The 10,958-nt window shown below is 56.0% G+C and overlaps 1 protein-coding gene and 1 pseudogene across 2 annotated transcripts; both read right to left on the reverse strand.

Annotated features, from left to right (window-relative positions):
* Positions 1-1,585, reverse strand: part of LOC108520000 (60S ribosomal protein L7a-like) — a 2,671-nt pseudogene extending 1,086 nt beyond the window's left edge.
* A 3,896-nt stretch (positions 1,586-5,481) lies between these two features.
* On the reverse strand, positions 5,482-8,696 carry NKX2-5 (NK2 homeobox 5). Of its 2 annotated transcripts, none has more exons than XM_017859298.1 (2): positions 8,125-8,696; positions 5,482-6,619 (listed from the first exon to the last, which is right to left on the reverse strand). In XM_017859298.1, the coding sequence occupies exons 1-2, from the start codon at positions 8,456-8,458 to the stop codon at positions 5,976-5,978; spliced, it is 978 nt and encodes a 325-aa protein (XP_017714787.1). In that variant the 5' UTR covers positions 8,459-8,696; the 3' UTR covers positions 5,482-5,975. The 2 variants fall into 2 exon arrangements, with proteins under 2 accessions (XP_017714787.1, XP_017714788.1); XM_017859299.1 differs by having other exon boundaries at positions 5,482-6,879.
* Between the last annotated feature and the right edge of the window lie 2,262 nt (positions 8,697-10,958).

Below are 10,958 nucleotides of genomic sequence, written 5' to 3' on the forward strand. Positions count from 1 at the left end.
TTTTTTTTTTTTTTTTTTTTTTTTTTTCTTGAGGCAAAGTCTTACTCTGTTGCCCAGATTGGAGTGCAGCTGGAGTGCAGCGGCATAATCATGGCTCATTGCAGCCGTGACCTCCCCAGCCCAAGCGATCTTCCTGCCTCAGCCTCCTGAGTAGCTGGGACCACAGGGATGCACCACCATGCCCAGCTAATTTTTTTTATGGCTTTTGTAGTGACAAGGTCTCCCTATGTTGCCCAGGCTGGTCTTGGACTCCTGGGCTCAAGCAATCTTCTGCCTCGGCCTCCAAAAGTGCTGGAATTACAGGCATGAGCCACCATGCCTGGCCTGACAAAACCTCGTTTTTTTTTTTTTTGAGATGGAGTCTCACTCTGCCACCCAGGCTGGAGTGCAGTGGCAGGATCTCCGCTCACTGCAAGCTCCGCCTCCCAGGTTCAGGCCATTCTCCTGCCTCAGCCTCCCGAGTGGCTGGGACTACAGGTTCCTGCCACCACGCCCAGCTAATTTTTTGTATTTTTAGTAGAGACGGGGTTTCACCGTGTTAGCCAGGATGGTCTCAATCTCCTGACTTCGTGATCCGCCAAACTGGACCTCCCAAAGTGCTGGGATTACAGGCATGAGCCATTGCGCCCGGCCCCAACAAAACCATTTTAAGGCTCACTTTCTTTATCTGTAAAATGGACTCCACAATGAACAGCAGATTTCAAGGCATCAGTGAGCTCACACAGAGAGCCTGGCATACTATAAGCCCCCATGGAGGCTGGTTTGCCCCTAGTCTGCTTCCTGCAGGACTCTGATGTGGAGTTTAGGATCTGGGTAGAACAAATGAACTGTCTCTGAATAGTCCCCCCAAATTGCTCTTCTCTCCATAGCAGCACTGGCAGGACCTGAGCTTCACAAGCCACAGGGATGGCTTTGAGGTCCAGACTGAGACAGGCATGTCCCAGAGTCTCTCTCTCCCAGCCTCCACCATTCCACTCTCCTGCCCAGGGTCCCCAGAGCTGCCTGGCTTGTGTCTCAGCCACTGGATCACAGCAAACACACAGAGACCCTGAGATAGAAGAGCAGGGCCTGGAGAGGGGAAATCTGACTCCAGTTTCTCGCGGGCCCTCAAGAACTGGAGCCTGGGCAGTCTGGGGCCTCTGCTGGTAGCAGTTGTGGTTCTCCAACCTGCCAAATGATGAGAATCACCTGGCCACCAATGCCGTCTCGCAGGGCCTGTCCCTGGGGAGTCCAATTCAAGGGAGCTGGGGCAGGCAAGGGTTGGGGTTTGTCCCGGCCTCCAGGCAGTTTGTGTCTTCGGGCAAGTTTGGGAGCTGCTGAGAGTGGGTTGAAGAGCTAGGGCTCTCTGGAACCATCTGGATTCCAGCACCAGTTTCCCTACTCCACACTACTGGAGTGGCCTTAGGTAGGTGATGTTTTTAACTTCTCTAGGTTTCAATTTCCTCCTTGGAAAATGACAGAATGAGATTTGCAGGGTAAGCATTTAGCCCTGGGCCTGGCGCAAAGTAAGCACCAACAGATGTTAGGCAATAATCCATACTGTTATTCCACGCAGCCGTGGGCTGCAGCAGGGTGGGGAGCCCATGGTGCTCTGAGGGTGCCCTCGGGGGTCTTCACTGCCCACCACTGGGGTGAGCTCTCCTCTGAGACGCAGCAAGAGGGCCAGGCTGCATCCCTGGAGTCCCAGCTGCCACCATCCCGTCTGAGATTCCTCTCAGGCTCAAAGGGAGTTAAGAAGTGTGCTTCTCTCATAATTTGTTGTGCCTGGCACATAGAAATCATCCAGGAGTTGTTAGCTAATATCATGTCTGTACACTTTAATAGACAAACATTTCTTGGCGCCTACTCTTTGCCAGTCCTGAACTGGGGATGGGATCACACCACGTACTGGGGCTCTGGAACCAGCCTGCCTGGGCTTGAAACCAAGCTCTGACACTGACCAGCTGTGTGACCCTGGGCAACGTACTCCTCCTTTCTGGGTTTAAAATGAATCCTTCATCTGTTTCCTCACGAGAACCCAGAGGTATAAAAAGGGATTAAATGGGTTCACTTGTAAAGAGCTCAGAACAGTGCCTGGCACGCGGTAAATTCTGAGAGTGATAAATTAAATGCAGGCCACAGGTCCCTTTCTCCAGGAGCTCAGCCTGGTAGGGGAGTCAGCAAGCCTTAGGGGCCACAAAGTTGTTGCCTGCGGCAGAGAAGCGCAGGGCTTGAGCCCGGAATGCTTCCCTGAGGATGCGAGGGGCGGGCGCTGCGGGGAAGACGGTGCTACCCTCGCGCGGGATCGAGTGAAGAGAGTCTGCGGTGAACCCTGCGGCTTCTGCGCGTCTGTTAAAAATACAGGTATTTAGATACACAATGTGGCGTCCACTTAAGGTGAAATCTAAACAAAATAAAAGGACAGGAGCCATTCTGATTTGGCCGAACACGTGCCTGCGGGCTGGGAATGACCCGAGGAAACGAAGGGACCGCGGGGCCAGTCAGTGCTGCGGGGCCGGGTGGGAGGCGGTGGACTGGCCTGTAGTGCTGGGAACCCCCAGCCCCGACCCGCCTTTGCCAAGAACCACCCAGCTGATTTTTTTTCTTTCTTTTAAAATAAACCTACCTTCCTTCCCCGATTTTTTTCTTTTAACTTGGCTGTTTATCTCCAATTACTATTTTTTTTTAAACTGCTGCGTGTTCTTGTTCGATTTTAAAATACTAAAATGAAATGAGTCCCCTAGGTGCCTCCCTGGCGCCCTGGGCATGGAGAGCTCATGCCTGCGCCACCCTCATCTCCGCTGGCTTTGCCACCTCGGAGGCGCCCCACACTTCTCCTTTGTTTTGCTTTTCTCTGTGCCGGTTGAGTTTTCTTACCCTGAATGCATCGTTTATACAATTAGCAATTGAAAACAAAACAAATATCACCGACATAATTGGAGTGGGGGTCGCTATGTAAACAGGGGGCGTCGTTAGTTTAAGGTACTTCTGATCCTGTCCCGGCCTGAGTCCTCGCTCCCTGACTCAGCACCCAGGCGGGAAAGCCTCGCTCCAGTCAGGCAAGGGCAGTCCATGCTGCCTCCTTGAGTTCTGCCATCTACAGCTTGCCCCACCATGAGCCCGGATATGAGGCCTGAGACTCTCACCCCACTGGCAAGAGTCTGGGGTCCGCTCAGCGCGGCCGGGAGCCAGTCTGGCTGCATCTTTACTGGAGAGACATCCGCAGTGCGGTGGGCTCTGGCTTCAGGAGCAAGCTCCCCAGTAATTATCCTGTGTGTTTCCCAGCTCCCGTTCCCACTTAGGGACTGGATGATCTCGACCATCCACGTAACCTCCTCAGTTTCCCGGTCTGCAAATGAAGATGGGTTAGGTGAGAGAACTCCTGTATACACTTAGCCGGGGGTGCTGGCACTGGTGAGCCCTGGCAGATGCCAGCCAGCCAGCAGTTGTGAGCCTTTGTGAGTGCCTTGGGAAAGCTGCAGGAGATCCTGGCTCAGTCAGCTGATCCCCGAAGGGAGAGTATGACACATAAAGAGGGAGGTATCATGGAGAAATCCTCGTGGCAAAAGGTTTAGTGAAATAAATATTATTTCTAATGTTACTGCAGGCACCTGTAAGATGAAAAAGGCCCACATGAGTGCAGGACGAAGGCCACAGTGATCTGGTTAAGAGCAAATATGGGTCATTTCAGATAGAAGGATTTCCCAGTTGTGTGAGTAAGGCCGCCTGCTGGGGCTGTGGGCTGGGACTGCCTAGCAGGAGAGCACTATCCTGCTCAGGAGACGGTCTGGCAACCCGGAGGAGCCTCGGCGTGCCCCTCCATAAGACTGAGATGGGAACATGTTAATGGCTCACAGCAGGGTCGGAGGCCTAGGAGGCGGAATGCCAGGGCTGAGGTGACCATCCTACTTCCACTCCTGATGGCCCTCTCCAGCTGCCAGCTGGCTCAGACCTTCAGGTCCCTTCTTCTACTCAGCCAGCCTTGAGCATAGCCCTTTCCGCTCCCTTCCCACAGCACAGCACAGAACCCTGCGATGGTAGACTGCTTGCACTCCACTGCCCTTGTATCCCACTGCATCCAGTGGTAACACTGGGTATAGACAGTGGTAGCACTTAGAACCTCCTGGCATCCTCCCCTCTTCCACGGGCGTGTGGCACTTACCCAGAGAGATAACACAGGCATTGGTAGGGCTGCATGGTTCCTGGTGAGGCAGTAGGACAGCTCCTGGTTGTGCCAGACCAGCCTGGCAACTCTTACTGGGAGTCAGAGGAACATTCAGAAGCACTCAGTCCCTGGCTGCCACAAACAATGCTTTGGCTGCATCAGGGGGCTATCAGCTGGATGTCCCAATGCCCCAGGCCTCCAACTCAGTGCTTCCTGGGCAAAATATCAGAAAAATCCATATCCAGTGAGAAAACAAATCCTCAACTGCCCCGGCTTTGGTCTCTTTTAAAGAAGCATCTTAAAAAGATCCTGGGTTAGTTCCTCAGGCTCTGGGGCTGGTGATAGAGGAACTGGAGGTCAGGTCCCAGCACCTGCTGACTGGCAATCCAGGATGAGAGCAAGGTATGTTTGTTATCCTCATTTTACAAACAACAGCAACCACCACCACCACACCTTCACCACCACCACCACCACCACCATCACCACCACCACCACGGAGGCATGCAGGGAGCAAGTCCCATAACAAGCAGGGTTTAAAGTTGATTTCACAGAGCCTCGGTTTTCTCATCTATAAAATCAGGACAGCAGTGACATTTGTTGGTCAGAACTATGGTGAAATTAAATGCCCTAAGGAAAGGACATCAGTAAGGTTAGGGCTTAGGGGCTCCCTTGGACCATGTGAATTTATGGGGCCTCACCAGGGCTAGAGGTGAGCACCTTCTGCAGACACCTCTATGGGGTCCAGCCCCGGCACTCAGTCAGGCGGGCAGCTGATGAGGCCCCAAGGCGGCATCTGAGGAGCCTGAGAACGCTTGACAAGGGCTGGGGTTCTTGGCTTTTCCATCTGTAAACAGGCTAAGGAGTTCTTTTAAGTGGGATGATCACAGTGCTCTCCAGCTAGAGGGCCCAGGTTCTTTTGCTTTCCATTTAATGCCCGGTGCCTGGAACCGTGCCTGGCACACATTAGGATTCAAGGAGGGGAGCTTGGGAGCACAGGGAAGGCGGTCTCTGAAGTGAGACAACCAGAATTTAACCTGAGTTCGCCTAGTACTGGCTATTTGCCCGCAGGTAAGTCATTAAATCCCTCCGGGCCTCCGTTTCTAAACTTTAAAACAGGATTTTTTTTTTTTTTTTGATTATTGAGAATTATATGAGACAATCTCAGAAAGTGCCCGACACGGAACCAGTATGGTTCCAGCAAGGGTTAGTTTTTATTAGTATCAATGTTATCAATTTACTCAGCGAATGCCTGTGCCTGAGATCTGAGACCAATCCCGGGCGGCCACCTCTCTCCTGTTTCTGAAGCGCCGCAAGCTGAAAGAAGCACACGTGCGGGGTCAACGCACTCTCTTTAATGGGAAGGGGATCCTCATTTCTTACAGCAATAGGTAAAAACATAAATACGGGTGGGTGGGTGCGTGGGTGGGTGGCGGCGAGATAGCAAAGGCCCGGGCGCCCGGCCCTGGCTAGCGGAATGGGCGGCCCTGGCTCGCGGAATGGGCGGTCGGATCTCAGGCCCCGTGTGCCCGGGCTCAGTCCCAATTCACTGGTCGTTCCGTCGGGGGTGCCCATGGACTCTCGGAGGGCACTCCTGGGGGGACAGCTAAGACACCAGGCTGCAGGATCACTCATTGCAGGCTGCATAATCGCCGCCACAAACTCCCGTGCGCAAGAACAAACGCGCGTGGGACAGAAAAAGTTCCTAGGTCTCCGCAGGAGTGAATGCAAAATCCAGGGGACTCAGGGTCATGTTGGGAGCCCCTTCTCCCCCGGAGAGTCAGGGAGCTCTTGAGGTGGGATCAGTCAGGGGCGCGCCACGCGGGTCCCTTCCCTACCAGGCTCGGATACCATGCAGCGTGGACACTCCCGAGTTGCTCTGCGGAATCCCGGGGCTCTGAACCGCATTCAAGTCCCCGACACCGAAGTTCACGAAGTTGTTGTTGGCGGTGGCAGTGGCCGGCTGCGCTGGTGAAGGCCCGGCGGGGTAAGCGGCGGTGCAGCTGTAGCCAGGGCTGCAGGCCGCGCCGCCGTAACCCGGATAGGCGGGGTAGGCGTTATAGCCGTAGGCATTGAGGCCCACGCCGTAGGCAGGCGCGTAGGGTGCCGAGTCCCCTAGGCATGGCTTGCCATCGCGCACCAGCACTGGCACGGCGATCCTGCGGGCAGGCGGCGGCGGCGGCGGCGGGGGCAGCCCCACCAGCTCCAGAGTCTGGTCCTGCCGCTGCCGCTTGCACTTGTAGCGCCGGTTCTGGAACCAGATCTTGACCTGCGTGGACGTGAGTTTCAACACGCTGGCCAGCTGGTCGCGTTCGGGGGCAGACAGGTACCGCTGCTGCTTGAAGCGCCGCTCCAGCTCATAGACCTGCGCCTGAGAGAAGAGCACGCGCGGCTTCCTCCGCCGTCTCGCCCGGGGCCGCTCCGCGTTGTCCGCCTCTGGCTTCTCCAGCTCCACCGCCTTCTGCAGCGCGCACAGCTCTGAGGGGGAACAGAGAGGCAGAGAGACGCTTGGTAAGAGCGGCTTGACCTACGGAGCGCGGCCGCACAATAATGGTAAGGGATCCTCGTGGATGCCACTCTGTCCTGCCTGGAGAGCCCAGCTGGCTGCGGCTCACTCTGCCAAGTGCACTGGGAGCCACCGACACGTCTCACTCAGCATTTGTCGAAAGTGAGGCTCGGCTCAAGGCTCTGGAGAACAAGGCTCTGGAGAGATCTCTGCCCTCGGGGCAGTTCACACCCTGGTGAGGGAGACAGACGGTGACTTAAAATTTCTGACTGAAAAAAATAAAATAAAATAAAATAAATAAAACCAGGTGTTGCTCTGGGGTGAACTGAATTACGGCTAGTTTGGTTTGAGAAGTTAAACCAACAGAGACCGAGGCCTCACTCCTAGGGACGGTCTTATCTCAAAATTAAGGAATCAAGAAACAGAAGGCCCGGAGTGTTGGTTTGGTGATCCGAGGCTCCAGCCTGGCCCCAGCAGGGTTTGCGCAGTGTCCAAGAAGCCGCGGGTGGGCAGGCGGCCTCGGAACCTGCCTTGCTGGCTTCCTCGAATTGGTAGCTATCAGTTCTAGCCGCCGTGCCCGCCCGAATTTTTTCATAGGCCTCTATTCCTCAACCTCCGAATTCTCTTCCGGCTCACAGCGGCCCTTCGCCCAGCGCCTGCGGCCTCCCAGGAATCGCCCGGGCTCCTGCCTCCGGCGAGGGTCTCCCAGCAGGCCCCTTTCTGCGGCCGGGCCGGCCTCCCTCCCGGATCCTGGGATGGCCTGCAGGATGATCCCGCACCCATCTCGTCCATTCCCCCGCGCCCGCGGTAGCGCAACATTTCCTAACTTTTCCACGAGGGAACCTCTCCGCCCTCGCCGCGCCAGGAAGTTGTGCTGAAAAAATAAAGCGAAGTCAGATTCCTGAGGCTCCGCAGTATCCCATTTTAATATCAAGGCCCTGGATCCCAGACTTCACTTTCCTGGCGCAAAGAAGGAAAGACCCCAGAAACCCGGGTCGCGGGTGGGCTGCAGAAAGAAGGTCCAGGACCCTCCTCCGATTGTACGCAAAAGCGTGTCGTGAGCAACATTTCAATTTCTGTTTAGTGGTTCTCATCAGATCCTTAAAAAGATCCGTAAATCCAAAGGAGATTTAAAAACAGAGATTATCTACTTGTCTGTTCTGTCTATCATAAACCGATTTCTCAACTTTCTACCAGACTCAGGAGCAGAGCCGAAGCCGCCCGGGGCTTTGTTAGGCCGGGGGTAAACGTTTTTTGGTCTCTTGCTTTTGATCCTTTCAATCTGGCATTTCCTCTGAATCTCCGATTGGACGCGGGGCGCGGGAGCCCTGGCGACAACACCAGGCATCTTACATTCTGAGCCCCCCGCCGGACCCCAGCCCTCGGCCCACGGGCGCGTCTCCTCCTCCTGGCCCTGAGTTTCTTGGGGGCGAAAGCGACCCAGGATGGGAGAAGGGGGCCTGTGTTTCCGCCTCACCTTTCTTTTCGGCTCGAGGGTCCTTGGCTGGGTCTGGGTCGCTGTAGGCACGCGGATAGAAGGCGGGGGCGGCGGGAAAGGCAGAAGCACACTTGGCGGGTGAAGGCGCGGGGCCCAGCTCTGCGCGCAGCTCTGGGAGGCCCGGCGCAGCCGCCTCGGGCCCGGCGTAGGCCTCTGGCTTGAAGGTGGCCAGCATGCAGGAGGAGGGCGCCAGGGTGGCCTCCAGGCGCGCAGAGAGTTCTCCGGCGGCGGCCAGGCTGCGCTGCTGCTGCTCCAGGTTCAGGATGTCTTTGACTGAGAAGGGCGTGGGCGTGAGCGCAGGGCTGGGGAACATGGTGGCAGCGCCAGTCTCACAGCGCCAGGTGGGCGGCGGAGAGCGGCGCTGCCCACGGCCCCTGGCAGCTTCCCTGCATGGTGCCGCCGCCCGCCCGCGCACCCGCCGGCCAGCTCTGGATGTGTCCGGGCAGCAGGTAGCGCCGAACACAAGGGGCAGGAGAGGCGGGACCAGACCAGAGGAGGGGGACTCAGCCTGCCATTGGGCCAGGGGCCTCGATGACAGGAGCGATGAGCAGTTTCGTGTCACCTAATATAGTCATAGGGCTAAAAAAAAAAAAAAAAAAAAAAAAAAAAAACCCCTCCCCCCTTTTTTAAAGGGGCCAGGACACATTTGGAAGGGTCTCCTTTTGCTCCTGCAGCCTGCGTTTGCTCCCTAATGTGAGCCTGAAAAGCCTACCAGAGGCATGCAGAGTCAGGCCTCTGGGCAGGGCTGGATGGGTGTGGGTTTGAAGAAATATTCCTCAGCACCCAAACCAGAATGGGAGAGAGAAGGATGGGGTGGGAAGCGGTCGGGAGGGGAGTGATTTGAGGAAGGCTTTATTACTGAAGGTGGTAGGAAGAGAAGCCTGGAGGACAGGACTGGCTTTGGGGATAGCAGGAGAGGGAGATTCTGGACAATTCGGGGGTTCAGTTTGGCTTGGCCTACAGGGCCAGTCATGCCCCAGGCTCTGGGTGCTTCTGGATGAGTCAAGGAAAGTAAGGGCAAGGTGAGTGATGGCCAGGTGGGGTAGGAGTGGCTGCCTCCTACAGTAGAGTTAGGCACAGCACAACTCCAGGGGGCATCAGTCACTGCCAGGACTCTCCCAGGGAAATGCCTCTCCCCTTAATAATGAAATAAATCAGGAATCCCAGCTGGTAAGCTCAGCTTCCCAGGAGACACCTGTCTTGTGGAGTGCCCCAGCTACTAGCCACCTTGTTTCCCCTGTTTGGAGGCCGCGGATACTACCCCCCTCTTTCCTGTGCCCTCCCTGCCTAGCAGCAAGGCCCTCAGGCTTCTGCCAACCTCGAGGTTTCAGGGCCTTAGCCCAGGTTTAGCTCTCAGGGAGGCAGGGCTCCTCTGAGCCCAGCTAGACCAGGATTTCTCCAAGGCCTCTGGGCCGTACTCCGAGTGGGGCAGCCCTGCGGCTCCGTCAGACGCGTGGGGGAAGCAGGGCAGGTGAGGTGATCGTGATCATTTTTAGCCACAGGGTCAGTAGAGTAGGGCGCAGAAGTCAGACAAATCTGCCCGAGTTTCAGGAGCGCCAGCTAAATGGCCAGATCCTGCCCTGGTGGGTCTCATTTCTCTGGGTCCCTGCACTCCTTGGGAGGTCTTATGAAAGCTTGGGGTCTTCTCCATTCCCCAGAACACTGCAGAGAGGAGTTTTATTTTGCTTACAACTCAGCAGTCTGGGGAGGCAGAGTGGCCCCAGGTTAAGGACGCCTCCTAGAGCTGGGGATGACAGGATTTGTCAGTGGAAAAGCGTTGGCTTCGCACGGCCTTGGCTGGTGCAGGGAACCGCGGGCAGGAAGCTGGGCGGGACGCGTGGACTTGCTGAGAATGGGGACGTGGAGGGCTTGGCTCTTTGCGGAGTGAGGGATGGCAAGAGGCGCTTGGAGTAGAATAAAGGCGGCGCAGGGCCAAAAGCTACCTAAAGACACAGCTCCCGCACGCGCGCCTAAGGTACGGAGGAAACGCACAATATGTGGAGACAAAATAGTGTCTGTCCAGAACGAGCCTCTTGGGTGCTCAAGCCCGACAGTGGGCCGTCTGAGACGCCGACGCAAGTGAAGTCAAGCACTGGCCTGATGTTGGGACTTTTCCTGTTCCTCATCAAAGCCACACTCCCAGGACCTGGGGCCTCCATGCTAGGGCAATGGAGAGGTGAGCTCCACAGGGCAGCCGAGGAGGCGCGCAAAGCCCTGACCCCGGCTTCTAGGCGCCAGCCGTCAGTAACAGGCCTGGGCCGCCACGCTGAAATCACGCATCGAGTTTCTGAGCCAGGGACTACTGGGGGTCTGGAATTGTTAGCCTAGTCTGTGGAGGATGCCTTTTCTTAAATGTGGAGCTCTCAAGGCCCAGGAAACCTGTTCCCCCACCTCTTCACCTCCCAACCCAAATTCTCCTTGGAGGGAACTGCATGTCAGCGGCCTCTGTGGCCCTTCCTCGCCTGAACTTTTGGCCACGTTACCGTTATGGCTCTAAATTAACCTAGCTTAGGGGGCCGCCTTGCCTTTGAAGATTGTTTTTGGGGCGGGGGGGGGGGCGTTGGAGGGGTTGCCTATCGCTGAGGCGGTGACGTCTGGCAAACGAGCCACATCCGATTCAATTAAATGTCTCGCTGAAAAGAGCTCGGAACGAGGTTCCTGGGAGCGCTGTTAAGTGAATCTGCTGGCCGGGTGGCTTGCGATGACAGTTTGAAAGATTAGTGTGAGCCGACGCCTGAAATATTACCGTTTAATGGGGGACATCGAGGCTACATCCGGGATCCCTGTTTTCAGTTTTTTTTTTTTTTTTTTTT

The sequence above is a fragment of the Rhinopithecus bieti genome, unplaced genomic scaffold, assembly GCF_001698545.2.
Source record: "Rhinopithecus bieti isolate Rb0 unplaced genomic scaffold, ASM169854v2 scaffold_49762, whole genome shotgun sequence".
Classification (NCBI taxonomy): Eukaryota; Metazoa; Chordata; class Mammalia; order Primates; family Cercopithecidae; genus Rhinopithecus; species Rhinopithecus bieti.